The 17,877-nt window shown below is 40.7% G+C and overlaps 1 protein-coding gene across 2 annotated transcripts; it reads left to right on the plus strand.

Annotated features, from left to right (window-relative positions):
* The first annotated feature begins 8,915 nt into the window (after window positions 1–8,915).
* On the plus strand, window positions 8,916–15,776 carry LOC110529004 (tumor necrosis factor receptor superfamily member 6). 2 transcript variants are annotated; one of them, XM_021611157.2, is made up of 9 exons: window positions 8,917–9,222; window positions 12,047–12,185; window positions 12,434–12,568; window positions 12,681–12,798; window positions 13,228–13,304; window positions 13,434–13,529; window positions 13,735–13,799; window positions 15,160–15,178; window positions 15,274–15,776. In XM_021611157.2, the coding sequence occupies exons 1-9, from the start codon at window positions 8,977–8,979 to the stop codon at window positions 15,585–15,587; spliced, it is 1,209 nt and encodes a 402-aa protein (XP_021466832.2). In that variant the 5' UTR covers window positions 8,917–8,976; the 3' UTR covers window positions 15,588–15,776. The 2 variants fall into 2 exon arrangements, with proteins under 2 accessions (XP_036840893.1, XP_021466832.2); XM_036984998.1 differs by lacking the exon at window positions 12,047–12,185 and having other exon boundaries at window positions 8,916–9,222.
* The last annotated feature ends 2,101 nt before the right edge of the window (window positions 15,777–17,877 follow it).

A 17,877-nucleotide genomic window follows, 5' to 3' on the forward strand; every position in this document is an offset into this window, starting at 1 on the left:
ATGGCTCCAGTGGGCATGCGATCAACAACACTGGACAATTGAGGAGTGGAAAAACATTGCCTGGTCTGACGAATCCCGATTCCTATTGTGTCATGCTGATGGCAGAGTCAGCATGAGTCCATGGCCCCATCCTGCCTGGTGTCAATGGTAGAGGCTGGTGGTGGTGGTGTAATGGTGTGGGGAATGTTTTCCTGGCCAATGTTAGGTCCCTTGATACCAATTGAGCAATGGTGCCATGCCCCAAATAATTCAGGCCGTTTTGGAGGAAAAGGGGGTTCTGACCCAGTACTAAATGGGTGTACCTAATAAACTGGACCATGGCCTTGAGTAGGCTAGGGGACAGACTACTTCAGATTTCAGCATCACCAGCTAGCTAGCTCACATGTCCTATACAAGACCTGTGCAAGTAGAGAGTTTAAGGAGCATGAGGACAGGAAGAGGACAGGTTGAGGACAGTGTGATTACATGACAGAGACAGGTGGTGAGGAGTTGACATGTTGACTAGGGGTCTGTACAGCTGCAGGCACACTGGTTTAGCTCATTCTGCCTCTGTTCTGTTTGCATTAAGTCCCTAACCGGATTTCTCAGATACCACTACCCCCGATAAATCTATCTCTATGGGATTTTCAGATGGGATTATTCCTGTCATTCTCTATGGCAGTCAGAGCCGCACTCGGCACAGCCAGTTGTAACAAGGCATACTATTCACTCTCCTTCCTCCATTGTCTTTCCCTCCAGACACTGTCTGGCTGAATGTTCCCAGTCAAATCCCTCAGCAGTGTACAGACACACAGATACACTCAGCTTTAATTAGGCCGACCACTAGAAACGGGGCAGGGAAATCTCTCTGTACAGACATACCGTCTAGAGCCAGCTTTGCAGATTTATTTCTGTGGGTTTTGTGTGTGTGTGTTTTGTGTGTGCGGGAGAGAGAGAGAAAGTATGAGTGTGTGCATTCCATGTGTGTGTGTGTGTTTGTTTCAGCACATAAAGTACTCAAAATCCACTCAACACTCTCTGCTTGCCCCTGAGCTCCTCATCATCAGCTCTGAGGTCACGTCCTGTGGTCATGGAGCAGCATGTCTCTTTTCCTGTTCTATGTGCTGTACAACATCAGCTCTCTGGGCAACCTACACTTCCACATCCCCACTGTCCCCTGTACGTGCGAAGGCATCAGGCGGGAAGGGGTGCAAAGCAGGCAAACAGTGGCAACAGTCTATGAGTCACATGCCCTCTAAGACGGTCTGCTTACACATTTACAGTGGTCACATCCTATCTCACCCTGTTCTCACTCTGACTGCTAACGTCTTGTGGGCCACAAATGTTTCCAACTTTAGAAGGTCTAAGTTCATGAGTGCTAGGCTGCAGTGGTACCAGGTCAAAGCTCAGAGGTCAGGATCACTGGGCTGAAAGCAACAACACTTTGAAGTTTAGACAGTGTGAATTAAGACTGTCTCCAAAGGGAGATGAATGGTTTGTGTTTACTTGCCTTTCTTGAACTAACACTTGCACTTGTATTTTCTTTCTAGCACTGACTTTGCTGACAGCTGTGTTATATATATATTTTTCTTCTTTCTATGACTGTGATATGCAGTTGTCTTACCTAGCTACCTTAAGATGTACGTCGACATGGATAAGAGTGTCTGCTAAGTGACTAAAATGTAAAAATGTAATGAAGTGAACGTTGAATAATTACTACCTAAACTCAGGCCAAAACACTGAGCAGACTACCTAATTACTCAATTTGGAATGGAAATAATTAAACAGCTTTGAAAACCCTGTTGTCTGACATACTTTAACAGCAAGTCACTTCTACAACTTTACCAGTTTTAGATCAGTAACAGTTTAAACAAATGGGCTACCATTGAATAATAATAACATAGTCTTGAAATTCACTACTGTAAAAAAATAACTTGTTAACATACTCGTGCAAGTAGATCTATTACCTGTGTCCTCTTACTCCACTCACTCTCTGAAGGGAAACTTCGCCATACATTCCTATGCATCCTCCACACAACAAAACACAACACTGCTTTTTCCATCTCTGTGGAATAGCAAAGCTAGTACGAGAAGGAAAAAAAAACCATTCTGCTGAGGCTTGGAAACCAAATCTACTATTCACCCAAAAAGACTGTTTGGGGAACACAGACTGGCTAGACTTTACGCTTTCAAAATTTGATGAGAAACATTCAGCGCTCATTCAGGGGAATCTCTTCCAAGAAATTAAATGAACGACTGTGTTGAACTAATTCTGTCATCCATTTGGCTTGAATAAACGAGAGGTATTGTCTGGTTTGAAAGCCTCACAGCAAACCGTGGCAGAATCCCCAACCATAGCTGTAAATTAAGGGTCAAAGTACGGTTTTGGAATCTTCAACTGCTGTTACTTTTCAACATAAGTAAAGTACTAACCAAATGATGTGTCTGTGTGCAGGCTATAGGCCTACCTAAAAGTCAGCGTTCAGGGTGAATATGTACTGGCTAACGTAGGCACACATGCACGCACGCACGCACACACACGCACACAGACACACACACACATCTTTGCTTAAAGGCTTTATTAAGCATCTGATAAGGTGCTACTTGCCTGTCAAGCTCAAACAGGTCTACAAATGCAAACATCCACTCAAAGTATTTAATATATCAATCTATAGGATTAAACAGTAAGACTGGTGTGATATTTACAAGTCCTGGGTGAAGATAAACATTAGCTACATCACTCCCTGATGCAATGTCAGAGACCTACAGAACACATACCACTCATCTGACCTAGTCTAGTATTCATGATGTCACTGTCAATTAAGAAAATGAAGAAAATGTGAACGATTCAGGTTGAACACTTTATTGAGCTATTTCAAAATCAAATGTCCTTCTCCATCAGACATCTGTTGTGAACTGCCAAAGATGTATAATATGTGTGATTGCTTGAAAATATGACACATTTTTCCTTATAGAAATGTCTATAGAGATATGTGACTAAACATGTTTATCAGCTGTATAGGTCTATATTTCAGTTTTGAAGAGCCATAAGAACAGACGTTGTGGGCTAGCACAAAGCTAAGTCGGGACTTCCAAGAATCAGTCAGTCTACAAAGGGCTGAAATTTGATACACTTGAAAAAACAAAACAAATCCCACAGGAGGTCTGCTTCTAGGAAGTTCTTGTTCTCCAGCCAAAAATACTTTTCTTTTAAGATAAAAATTAACATGAGGCCTTTTCGTAGAAAGGCTAAAGTCCTAGTTGACTCCACTTGGCAGAGATCAAACAAATAGTTGAGGGAACTGTTTTTTAAACATTGTTTGTAAAAAAAAAAAATAACATACCAGGTTACATTGAAATAATTCACTGCAACATACCTAGATGATTGTATAGCTAGCTGATCTTAGATCATAGCTTTATGGGCAACCCCTAACCAGAAGCATTCAATCAGCCACGACTTCAGTGTCCATTCCTTCAATACTATTTCTATGAGAAGAATTGAAGATTCTACCACTTTTCTGGTTCACTATATTGTCCCTTTGATGCTGATGGAGACTCCCAGTGTTACAAGCAGTGTCGTATCCACTGCTGGCCATCAAACTAGTACCGTAACTAACTGCTGAATATAAAGTCATCCAGAGGTCTGAGAGGCCTGAGCACAGTCCCCAGACGTATAACAGTAATGAGTCCCGTCCCATCTGTGCGCCGCTGTGCACTTATCATGTCTACTCTCTATTTCAAACCTGACTGGCCACTCTTGGAATATCCACTATTTCAGTATCCTTTCAGTGATCCCACACATCATACTATTTCCACAAATATTCTTTCCCACTCCCTCCTGCACTATCTATCTGAATAGGACTCACAGAAAACCAATGTGAAGGACTACATTTCCTCTCACCCAGGCCTGGTTCCATGAGGGTGCAAAAGGGGGATTAGCCCCCTAAGTTGAAACTCATACCACCTCAGTTTTAGTTGTATGTCCCTATATAGAAATAGCTAAAAAGTTCAAATGATTGAATGACAGGTTGATGTTGAATCTGTATCTCTGCTGTGCTGTGTCTGTAATGAATACTCAGGGAGAAAAAGGTGTAGATTCACGCTCAGAGCGCGGCAGGTGTTTATTTCGCCTTCGAAGAAGGCACAAATTTTGGTCACAGGCCGGCAATGGTCATACACAGGTAGGCAAACAGGCAGGTGAATCAAAACTAGGACTTAAGGCTCTAACTGGTTCTCACAAACGAGCTAGGAAAAGGCTTAGTGGAGTGAAAACGAACAATACCTCACAAAGGCACAAACAGAATTAACTGAACTAAATAAGGAGCTGATGAGACCAGGAGAGTAACTAACACAGGTGAAATCAATGAACAAAAATGAAAGACAGGGCTACGTCCAAGAACACAAAGAAACAGGGCTACGTTCAAGAACACAACGAAACAGAACACAAGGTTGACTAAGAAAATAAACACAGAACCTTACAGTATCAGCACCATGGACAGAGCGTGCCACGGATTGTGTGTGTGTGTTTGTGTGTAGGGGGGCTATGGAAAGCCACTGGGTGGTTAGGTATGACTCCTTTGAGTGTCCATAAAAAGCATTAAAAAATTCTGCTCATCTGTGGTAAGCTATGTGAATAACGTGGTAAGAGACGTGAATAAAGAGATACGCCTCCGCCTATAATATCTGATTTTGATTTATAAGGACGGGGTCAAGTTTACAGTTGAAGCTGCTTCACTGAACTTTGCCTCACGCCACACCACTACAGAGTTTAGTTAGCTTCTTAGCTAGCTTTAAAAGGCATTAGTGTTTTTAGCCTATTTAGCTTTAACCAGCTAATTTGCCACTGCCATTATGGATATCAGAAATGAAACCACAGAGGCCGCCGCCAAGCCCAACAGCGCTGAAGCTGCCGTGCTCCAGCTAGCTCCATTCCACAAGTGCCGCCAGGATAATGGCTTCACAGCCCCCTCCACCCCCGACTGTTCCTGATAATTAATAGCAACTGGTTCATAGGCAGAGAGTGGCTGGAATACTAGGTTACTGCAGATGCGACATTTTGGTTCCCATGTCAAAAGTCCTGTATTAGGTCTAATGCTAATTCAGACAAGGCCTTGACCCAAGGCATGTATTCTATCTGGAAGCATGCTATTGATAGAAACAAAGGATTCGCTAGACACGCATAAAGCAAGGAGCATTTGAAATGAACTACACTATGGAAAGAAAAACAAGTTGTATTCGGCTGCATTCACATAGGCTGTTTGTAATTGGTGAATTACCCTATCTATCCTGTAGCCTATATTCGTTGCCAAATAGGCCTTGCTTTACAGTGTAGGCCGCTGTCCGTTGTGCTGATACAGGGGAGATGGTTTACAGATTTTGCGCCAACATGTCACTTTAAAAGCACTCAATGGTCTTGGAGTCTCGGCATTTGAACTTTATGTTTACTATGGTGTAGCGTTATATAAGTAGAATTCAATATAATTCCAATGCAAGAACCCCCCAAAATTGTGCCCCCTCGCCGATTTTAGCTGCCCCCTTAGTCACTTTATCCTGGTGCCGGGTCTGCTCTGACTACTCTCTTGCTCTACCTTCCCTCTCCCAAAAATGTCAATAAGCTATTAGAATGGCAAGGGTGATACCATGTACAGTAGCTCCGTTTTTTTTTTTAAAGGCATCATAGGAGTAACACGTTGTTTAACTAATGTACCAACTTACGACTGGATCATAAATATAGTATAAGGCTATTTTATTCTCAGTATACAATCATAAAAATATCACACCAAAAAATCACTACCGGCCTATACAATTAAAATTGTAACAATCGGTCCTCACATCTCCACTGTGATAGCATGTGATATAGTGATTTAGAGTCATGGCTCCAATGAATGTACAAACATACTGTATGTGTCTGATAGAGATGTGTGGTAACTGAGTGATGTGACAGTCGCTGCTGTGCCTCACCAGTAGGGATTACTCCATAAGTGTAGTATGCAGACCGTTGGTCTGTAGGGAGCTCTGAATTGCGTCAACCTTTAACCCTAAAAGTGCAAACAGGGGTAAATTCTAACCCCAATGGGTTAAAAAAAATAATTCTAAACCATATTTTTATCATAACATTTTACGACATTGTCAAGCAACTAGTCACAGACAAAAAACACAATTAACCACGATTTATGTGATAAAATGGAGGGTGGAAAAATAATCTCTCTTTTGTATACTAGTGGTGAGCGCCTAAAATGAAAATGTTGTATCAATAGTTAACTTTGTGATCAAATTTGGCACAGAGGGTAGATAGATGTATGTACCCTTAAAAAAATATAGATATGGAGCCACCCCATTTTTGCCTTCTATGGGGAGTGGTAGACTTCTTCATAAAAAATACATCAGAAATGTAAATCCATATTTAGCTACAGTGCATTCGGGAAAAGTATTCAGACCCCTTGACTTTTCCACATTTTGTTACGTTAGAAATTCAAAAATTGATTACAATTATTGCATCCATTATGTCTATCATGGATTCATATTCTATTTGGAACGAATTGATGACATGGGAATATGGCCAGACGTTTTTCCTGTCCACCTGATTAGAAGAAAACCTTGAGGCTGTATAAGTCACAGAGAAGTGTCTTATGCAATGTAGTCTCAACATTGTTGACTGTAGCTAATACACTGACTGGCAGTTTTTGAGGATCACCTTACTGTTTTTGAGGATTTACCAACCAATGATCTCTATTGCACAGCATGGTAGGAAGAGAGCTTGATAGTGAAACAATCGAATCTGCCTCGGGACTTGGTGTGCTTGAAAAATGACCAGCACACATCCTGTCGGTCCTGACGGTTCGCTGCAGTAACAGACCCCTGAAAATAAGTAAAGAGAGGAGCTACCCAGTCCTTCCCGCGCTAAGGCCACTCACTTCCTCTAGTGGTACATGCAGCGATATACCATGCCTTCAGATAGTAGTTACACCCCTTGACTTCTTTCACATTATGTGGTTACAGCCTGAATTCATAATGTATTAAATATATATATATTTCTCTCACCCATCTACACACAATACCCCATAATGACAAAGTGACATTTTAGACATTTGTGTGAATTTATTCAAAATTAAATACAGAAAAATCTCATTTACATAAGTATTCACACCCCTGAGTCAATACATGTTAGAATCACCTTTGACAGCGATTACAGCTGTGAATCTTTCTGGGTAAGTCTCTAAGAACGTTGCACTGTTACGGTGAGTGAATGAGGACCCAAAAGCGAATTAACTTAAACAGAGCTTCTTTAATAACCAAACATAGGTAGGCTCAGATAGACCGGCAGATTCCGACAGGACAGGACAAGGTTACAGCGAACATGACGATAGTCTGGTTCAGGCATGAAACACAACAAACAAGAATCCGACAAGGACAGGAGCAGGAACAGAGAGAGATATAGGGACCTAATCAGAGGGAAAAAGGGAACAGGTGGGAAAAGGGGTGACGAGGTGGTTAGGAGGAGACAAGGCACAGCTGGGGAAAAGAGGGGGAGAAAAGGTAACCTAACAACGACCAGCAGAGGGAGACAGGATGAAGGGAAAGGACAGAGACACACAACATGACAATACATGACATGCACACCTGGATTGTACAATATTATTATTTTCAAAATTATTCAAGCTCTGTCAAATTGGTTGTTGATCATTGCTAGATAACCATTTTTCAAGTATTGCCATAGATTTTGAAGTAGATTTAAGTCAAAACTGTAACTAGGCCATTGGGAACATTCACTGCCTTCTTGGTAAGCAACTCCAGTGTAGATTTGGGCTTGTGTTTTAGGTTATTGTCCTGCTGCAAGGTGAATTCATCTACCAGTGTCTGGTGGAAAGCAGACCGAACCAGGTTTTTCTCTAGAATTTTGCCTGTGCTTAGCTCCATTCCATTTATTTTTTATCCCAAAAAATTCCCCAGTCTTGAACGATTACAAGCATGTCGATAACATGATGCAGCCACCACTATGCTTGAAAATATGGAGAGTGGTACTCAGTAATGTGTTGTATTGGATTTTCTCCAGATATAACACTTTGTATTCAGGATAAAAAGTGATGTGCTTTGTCACATTAGGTTAGTATTGTGGAGTTTTCTCCTATCACAACCATTCAACTCTGTAACTGTTTTAAAGTCACCATTGGCCTCATGGTGAAATTCCTGAGTGGTTTCCTTCCTCTCTGGCAACTGCGTTAGGAAGGACGCCTGTATCTTTGTGGTGATTATGTGTATTGATACACCATCCAAAGTATCATTAACTTCACCATGCTCAAAGGGATTTTCAATGTCTGCTTTTTATTTTTACCCATCAACCAATGGTCTTTGTGGTTAAATCTGTGTTTGAAATTCAGTGCTCGACAGAGGGACCTTACATTTATGTAAGGGGCGGCAGGGTAGCCTAGTGGTTAGAGCGTTGGACTAGTAACCGGAAGGTTGCAAGTCCAAACCCCCGAGCTGACAAGGTGCAAATCTGTCGTTCTGCCCCTGAACAGGCAGTTAACCCACTGTTCCTAGGCCGTCATTGAAAATAAGAATTTGTTCTTAACTGACTTGCCTAGTTAAATAAAGGTAAAAAATACAAAATAAAAATAAAATAAAAATGTGTGGGGTACTGAGATGAGGTAGTCATTAAAAAATCTTGTTAAACACTATTCTTGCACAGAGTGAGGCAATGCAATTTATTATGTGACTTGTTAAGCAAAGGTTTACTTCTGAACTTATTTAGGCTTGCCATAACAAAGGGGTTGAATCCTTATTGACTCAAGAATTCATTTGTAAATATTTAGAAGAACAGAATTCCACTTTGACATTATGTGTTATTGTGTGTAGGCCAGTGACAAAAAAAAATCTAAATTTAATCCATTTTAAATTCAGGCTGTAACAACAAAATGTTGAAAAAGTCAAGGGGTGTGAATACTTTCTGAAGGCACTGTAAATTCCTACTTCAACTCATTGTGTGGATCTCATGAGATGATAAGCCTTTTCAATAGTCAAGCGTACATTTGGATTTCGTTAGTAAATAAAAACATTGTGCTAAATTGTACATATAGTACACCATTAATGACAGACTGGGTGTTATTGTGGGTGTCTACTTCCTTCAAAACTAAAACTAACGAACATTTGCAACGACCGTACAGAGGGCGCAGAAATTTCTTCTTGGTGGCGTCAATTTGGAAGATGAACAAATATACGTTTCTATGTGTCCTGTGCATTTTGGTGAGTTGACGATCAACATTTTATCGTTGACATACTTTGTATAGGGTAAACTCTAACACTTTATTATTGTCAGGGGGTAGCTAACTAAACTAACTCCCATCCAACTCAAGTCACTACGCCGTGATCTTGCGTCAATTAAATAGATGACTACACATCTACAAAACACGATGTATCAATACTCTGGTATATCATATATTTAAGACATATTTAATTGTCAACTAACATAATTGCCACTGTAAGATACATGTATCTTTATAACTCCGTAAAGTTTAGCCTAGTCAAATTCATTCACTCGTCTGTGCTGAAGACAAGTAACGTTAGTTTCACTTTCGATGTACAGTATGTGTATTTTTTTATTCACTTCTTGGGACTTACCACTGGAAATGTGGGTAATATTTGTTTGAGACGTTGATCAATGAGATTTCATTCTTTATTCACCCACCTAAAATACAGCCAGAAATGTGTTGAATTCCCACCCAATGTGTTATCACTATACTTTCAACCACTTAAAAGCACAACAACGTTCAAGATGGAATGTTAAATACACGGAGTATACAAAACATTAAGAACACCTGCTCTTTCCATGACAGACTTACCAGGTGAATCCAGGTGAAAGCTATGACCCCTTATTGCTGTCACCTGTTAAATCCACTTCAATCAGTGTAGATGAAGGAGAGAAGATAGGTTAAAGAATGATTTTTAAGCCTTGAGACATGTATTGTGGCTCCGGAGTGGCACAGCGGTCTAAGACACTGCGTCTCAGTGCTATAGGTGTCACTACAGACATCCTGGTTCGAATCCAGGATGTATCACAATCTGCCGTGATTGGATGTCCCATAGATGTCCCCGCTGGGCGCACAATTGGCCCAGCGTTGTCCGGGTTTGGCTGTCATTGTAAATAAGAACAAAAGATTTAAGAGCCTTTGAATGGGGTATGGTAGTATGTGCAATTCGCAATGGTTTGTGTCAAGAACTGCAACACCGCTGGATTTTTCACACTCAACAGTTGGATGTTACTCATTTTAAGGTTGAATAAATACTGTTGCTTTAGTTTGTAAGATACATTAAATGGCCTAAAGTTAAGGCTAATTAATTTATTGCAAAAGTCATCTTGAATTGTGTTTGGTTGAAATATCAACATTTGAAGGAGATGTATCTTTTGTGCCACAGACTTTGAATCCAGTTTGTCTACAAATTAATAATTTATATGTTGGATTCACACTTCCATTTCATCCAAAAAATGTATGTTAAAAAATAGGACTAAATTATATCAAATCAAACTTTAAATGCAGTTTAGATAAAATTAGATTCAGTCTTATTTTTTAACTTAGGTTTTTGGTTGAGATGGAGACTTGAAACCAACATATTAATTAACAACTTGAAGATTACAGGCTGTATCACAACCAGCCGTGATTGAAAGTCCCATAGGGCTGCGCACAATTGGCCCAGCGTCGTCCGGGTTCATGTTTGAGAATTGATTGCTTCACGTGTGTGTAAAATATTACTGTTGGCAGATTTTGTTATTCATAGATTTTAGATGTGTATGGCAATGTGTTGTTTTTGCCAAACGCTATATGTCCATTGTTTAGCTGGAATGGAATGTTTGTATCCTGAATATTTGACTGTGATATATGGTTGTCTCACCTAGCTATATTAAAATGAATGCACTTTAATTATTAATTCATTTATTTAACCTTTATTTAACTAGGTAAGTCCGTTAATTAAGAACAAATTATTATTTACAATGACGGCCTACCAAAAGGTAAAAGGCCTCCTGCAGGGATGGGGGCTGGGATTAAAAATACAAAATAAATAAAATATAAATCATGACAAGAGAGTCAACACAACACTACATAAAGAGAGACCTAACACTTACTGTACTGTAAGTATGGTTCCAGGCACCCCAGCTTGAGTGTGTCAAGAACTGCGACGATGGTGTGTTTTTCCATGCTCAACAGTTTCCCTGTGTATCAAGAATGGTCCAACACCTAAAGGACATCCAGCCAACTTGACACAACTGTGGGAAGTATTGGAATCAACATGGGCCAGCATTGCTGTGGAATTCTTTCAACACCTTGTAGAGTCCATGCCCTGACGAATTGAGGCTGTTCTGATTGCAAAAGGGGGTGCAACATAATATTAGGAAGGTGTTCAAAATGTTTTGTACACTTGAGTGCATATCAAAGCTAAGCAGGGTTGGGCTTGGTTAAAAATCCGGATGGGAGACCAAATGGATAGCTGTACAGTATATAGGTCAATTCTCCAGTAGCATTTGCTTCTCAGCCCAAAACAAATTCCAGATAGTGGATATAACATTGAAGATCTGATGTTGTGTCAAAGGTACAAATTCAACATATTTGATACAAGGTTTTTGATACAAGATTCTCTATGTTGAAAATTGGTGACCATGATGACATAATCCTGAGGTTGAAATGTCACCCTCAACACAACTGTTGATTACTTTTTTCAAAACTTAAATGTATTATCTACGTAGATTCCACATCACAATACATTGACAAATTACGTTGAAACATGTTGATTCAACCAGTTTGTGCCTAGTGGGTTGACACACATAGGCATGTTTTTTTTCTTAATGATCATTATTGACCTTCCAATCATACTTAAATCACTAATACCCGCTCGCTCTTTCTCACTCGCTTCCTCTCTCTTTTCACACACACACACACACACACACACACACACACACACACACACACACACACACACACACACACACACACACACACACATTGTGTGCCTACTATAACTGCCTACTTACTCTGTCTGTTTTAATAACACGCAATAATGTCATGGCATTTAACAGTGTATAGTTCGTTCAGCTACAACTTCCAAAGCAGAGCAGAGTTCCCAAGACATAACCATCAAATTGCGCACCAAAAGGCAGAGTTGTCAAGATGGCAATTACCAATATGAAAACAAGACATGCTGTCTCTGTGCTGCTGGTAAGCATCTAAAATGTTTAATATTATCTGTATTGAACTATCTAACTTTAGCTTTTTTATGGTCCCCACCATGACAGCATAATACCATAATAACAGCGCAAGAACATTTACTTTGGCGTGAGAACTGAAATGTTCACTAGTTATTATATGTACTGTCTCAGTCAACTGTAAATTGCATGAATAAAATGATTGTATGCTACTATGTCTTTCCCTCTGACTCCCTATGTCTTTGTACTCTGTGTGTACAGGCCATCATCTGGACAGCCACTGTAGTATGAACACAGACGATGGGACCTGCATTCTCTGTGAGCTTGGCAGAACCTTCAACAGTTACCCGAACTTCCTGGACTCTTGTGAGCCCTGCACATCTTGCAACCCTAAAGGTAGGCATACACACACACACAACAGGTGGAACTAACACCCTAACATAAGTCCTACCTACTGTAGCAAGTGAGGTTTCTAACGTACTGTCATTGTGGTGGTTGTCCTCCGTAGCCAATCTGGAGGTGGAGGACAAATGTACCATCATCAGGGACACAGTGTGTCGATGCCAGCAGGGCCACTACTGTGACAAGGGGAAGGTGCACTGCAGGGCCTGCTACCCGTGTACCATGTAAGTCCAGAATACTGTAGTTTAACCAAATAACCATCAAATAAAACATTGATTTGGTTTATTGTTTGTAAATGCTAAAGGTAGACTCAGCGAAATGATGTTGCCACGAGTAGCGCCACAGATATTGAGATGAGTGAGATGCAAGACTTTGCTTTCCCACAGTCACACACAGTATCTGCGCATGTACATGTGTTCGCTTCACGCTTTTAAAGTGTGGTAGACACGGGACCAAAACAGCGGAGAAGTTGAGCCTCACGCTTCAACACTTACTTGATGCGGACATTGACCCACTATGCTGTTTAACTTTCTGCATCTACGTCATATCGCTGGGTCTACCTTTATAACACATTGTTAAATCGGTTGTAGGCCTATTATTATATAGACTAGAGAGATATCAACCTGCATCAAATCTTTTAATTTATCTTCAAGATGTGGGGATGAAGGTACCAAGGTTGCCTGTACCACCACCAACAACACCATATGCCATGACGACCAAAAACAAGGAGGTTTGGGGATTGAGCAAAACCATAACATTTCAATGCAGTACAAAGATGTGGTTTCACTTACAGTATGATTATAATAAGTCTGTTTTTTATTTGAAAATGTGGCTGTTATTTTTCATTTCTTTGTTTCAGGAGGAAGAACTCATGCAGCAGTACTTGGCTCAGTTATGGTTATTGCAGTTTTTCTTATTTTTTGCTGTCTGAGGCGAACAAATAAATGTTGTTTTGGTAAGCATTTGGGTCATTCAGACAGCTGTAGGCTATGCTAAACCACCACAAGGAGGCACAAGAGATTGTTCTATAATTTTAGTTAGTAAAGCAGTTGGAGAGAGCGGAAGTCTGTTTTTCGTTGGAAAGCTCCCTGTCCAAAAGTATCAAAATTATGTTTTCACCCTTGAAACATTTTTAAAAATGTCTGTTTTTGCTTCATTAGGGAAAAAGCTGGGGCAAAATGGTGGTTTGACCAAAATGCCCAACCAGAATTTAGAGGTAGCTGAGGTAATTATCTTCAATAAGTTACACTACTCTACCCTGTCCTTGACCAAAACCACTGCTTAAAACACACCCATGCATCTCTAGTGCTACATTAATGTCACAGTACATACACTACATGACCAAAAGTATGTGGACATCTGCTAACCGAACATCTCATTCCAAAATCATGGACATTAACATGGAGTTGGTCGCTCTTCTGGGAAGGCTTTCCGCAAAATTCTGGAACTTAGCTGCGGGGACTTGCTTCCATTCAGCCACAAGAGCATTAGTCTGGCACTGATGTTGGGTGATTAGGCCTGGCTCGCAGTCTGTGTTCCAATTAATTCCCGAAGATGTTAGATCGGGTTGAGGTCAGGGCTCTGTGCAGGCCAGTCAAGTTCTTCCACACTGATCTCGACAAACTATTTCTGTATGGACCTCGCTTTGTGCACGGGGGCATTTTCATGCTAAAACAGAAAAGAGCCTTCCCCAAACTGTTGCCACAAAGTTGGAAGCACAGAATTGTCATTGTATGCCGTAGCGTTTAGATTTCCCTTCACTGGAACAAAGGGGCCAAGACTGAACCATGAAGAACAGCCCAGACCATTTATTCCGCAACCAAACTTTACATTTGGTACTATGCATTGGGGCAGATAGCTTTCACCTGGCATCCGCCAAACCTAGATTCGTCAGTCAGACTGCCAGATGGTGAAGTGTGATTCATCACTCCAGAGAACGCGTTTCCACTGCTCCAGAGTCCAACGGCGGCAAGCTTTATACCACTCCAGCTGACGCTTGGCATTGCACATGGTATCTTAGGCTTGTGTGCGGCTCCTCTGCCATGGAAACCCATTTCAGGAACCTCTCGACGAACAGTTCTTGTGCCGACGTTGCTTCCAGAGGCAGTTTGGAACTCGCTAGTGAGTGTTGCAACCGAGGACAAATTATTTTTACGTGCTTCAGCACTCGCCGGTCCCATTCTGTGAGCTTGTGTGGCCTACCACTTCGCGGCTGAGCCCTTGTTGCGCCTAGACGTTTCCACATCAAAATAACAGCACTTACAGTTGACCGGGGCAGCTCTAGCAGGGCAGCAATTTTACGAACTGACTTGTTGGAATGCTATGACGGTGCCACGTTGAATGTCACTGAGCTCTTCAGCAAGGCCATTCTACTGCCAATGTTTGTCTATGGAGATTGCATGGCGGTGTGCTTGATTTTATACCTGTTGGCAACGGGCGTGGGTGAATTAGCCAAATCCACTAATTTGAAGGGGTGTCCACATACTTTTGTATATATAGTGTATCATGACACTTATTATAATTACTGAGTGAAATTTCATTGGTGAATTTGTTTTACTTGTAAACATTTGTTTGCTTATTTGCAGGAAATGCAGCCACTGAGGGGTAATGACGTCATCAATATTACCATGTTTACTAATATGACCCATATATGCCATCCCCAACTAAGAATTAACCTCAATCCTGCTTCTTGGTTTCAGGTATTGACCTCTGGCCACATCTCCCAGATGTCGCTAAGACCTTGGGGTGGAAGGACATGAAACAGGTGGCCGAGCGCAGTGGGATGACTATTGCCACCATAGAATCCCACCAGCTAAACTATCCCAATGACTCCGAGGAGCAGTGCTCCAGCCTACTTAGGGCCTGGGTGGAGAAGAAGGGGATGACCACAGCCTCTGAGACACTGATCCATACTCTACGCCGCATGAATAAAAATGCCAAGGCAAATAATATCATGGCTATCATCAGCAACAAGGAAAACATAGTTTCGAACTCCGGGGTAGAACAAGTGTAGATACCGTACGGTCAGTGGTACTGTCCATGCCAGTACTAAGTACCTATGTGCAAATGACCTGTTTGTTGCATTATAAAATATATATTTATTTACAGTTGAAGTCGAAAGTTTACATACACCAAATACATTTAAACTAAATTTTTCACAATTCCTGACATTTAATCATAGTAAACATTCCCTGTTTTAGGTCAGTTAAGATCACCACTTTATTTTAAGAATGTGAAATGTCAGAATAATAGTAGAGAGAATGATTTATATAAGTCTTTATTTATTAAATTACATTCCCAGTGGGTCAGAAGTTTACATACACTCAATTAGTATTTGGTACCATTGCCTTTAAATTGTTTAACTTGGGTCAAATGTTTTGGGTAGCCTTCCACAAGCCTCCCATAATCATTTTGGTCCATTCCTCCTGACAGAGCTGGTGTCACTGGGTCAGGTTTGTAGGCCTCCTTGCTCACACATGCTTTTTCAGTTCTGCCCACAAATGTTCTATAGGATTGAGGTCAGGGCTTTGTGATGGCCACTCCAATACCTTGACTTTGTTGTCCTTAAGCCATTTTGCCACAACTTTGGAAGTATGCTTGTGGTCATTGTCCATTTGGAAGACCCATTTGTGACCAAGCTTTAACTTCCTGACTGATGTCTTGAGATGTTGCTTCAATATATCCACATAATTTTCTTGCGTCATGATGCCATCTATTTTATGAAGTGCACCAGTCCCTCCTGCAGCAAAACACCCCAACAACATGATTCTGCTACCCCCGTGCTTCACGGTCGGGATGGTGTTCTTTGGCTTGCAAGCCTCTCCCCTTTTCCTCCAAACATAACGATGGTCATTATGGCCAAACAGTTATATTTTTGATTCATCAGACCAGAGGACATTTCTCCAAAAGTGCGATCTTTGTCCCCATGTGCAGTTGCAAACCGTAGTCTGGCTTTTTTATTGCGGTTTTGGAGCGGTGGCTTTTTCCTTGCTGAGAGGCCTTTCAGGTTATGTCGATATAGGACTCGTTTTTACTGTGGATATAGATACTTTTGTACCTGTTTCCTCCAGCATCTTCACAAGGTCCTTTGCTGTTCTGGGAATGATTTGCACTTTTCGCACCAAAGTACGTTCATCTCTAGGAGACAGAAGGTGTCTCCTTCCTGAGCGGTATGACGGCTGCCTGGTCCCAGTGTTTATACATGCATGCTATTATTTGTACAGATGAATGTGGTACCTTCAGGCGTTTGGAAATTGCTCCAATTGTACATCTCCAATTGACTCAAATTATGTCAATTAGCCTATCAGAATCTTCTAAAGCCATGACAGAATTTTCTGGAATTTTCCAAGCTGTTTAATGGCACAGTCAACTTAGTGTATGTAAACTTCTGACCCACTGGAATTGTGTTACAGTGAATTATAAGTTAAATAATGTGTCTGTAAACAATTGTTGGAACAATTATTTGTGTCATGCACAAAGTATATGTCCTAACTGACTTGCCAAACTATAGTTTGTTAACAAGAAGTTGGGGAGTGGTTGAAAAACAAGTTTTAATGACTCCAATCCAAGTGTATGTAAACTTCCGACTTCAAAAAGTATAGCTCGTGATTAGATTACAAAACTATTTGTATCCACATTTGTTTTGAGACTAGATATGGTTCGTATTATTGTGGAACAATTATATGAATGGTTTGTAGGTTGACTGATATATACAACATTGTACACATTATTTTTATATCAAATGTTTAAGTACGCTCTCATTGGTTTGACCTGTACTTCCATTTTGTATACCATTTGGTATTATTAGTTTACAAATCAAATTGGAAGATACATCTGATGAATTTGAGACTATTTATTTATCACCAAGCCAAGAGTGCTAATGTATGTAAGATTGTAAAATCCCAGCACAAAATACAGAAAATATTAAAAAGAATTGAGCTGTTACTGTGTACTAGTGTTTCTGTGTCAGAGAGCATCAAATGAACTGCAAAACAAGTGATACTGCACTTCTCACTTATTTCAACACGGTGTTGGTATTGTATAGAGTGCCTGTTATTATTTCGTCTGTCACTCAATTGGTGGAGTCAACCACTAGCCATAAAATAATGTTGAGGATTTACACCAACTTCTGAACCAGAACAGTATTTTAACTTTGTGCCAATGAGTCATCACTATCCTTTCTTACAAACAGAGCCACGGTAGACTTTGGCTAAGATTGGCATTATTATTATTATTATTGGGGCGGCAGCGCAGCCTAGTGGTTAGAGTGTTGGACTAGTAACCGAAAGGTTGCAAGTTCAAAT

Source organism: Oncorhynchus mykiss, chromosome 1 (assembly GCF_013265735.2).
Source record: "Oncorhynchus mykiss isolate Arlee chromosome 1, USDA_OmykA_1.1, whole genome shotgun sequence".
Lineage (NCBI taxonomy): Eukaryota > Metazoa > Chordata > Actinopteri > Salmoniformes > Salmonidae > Oncorhynchus > Oncorhynchus mykiss.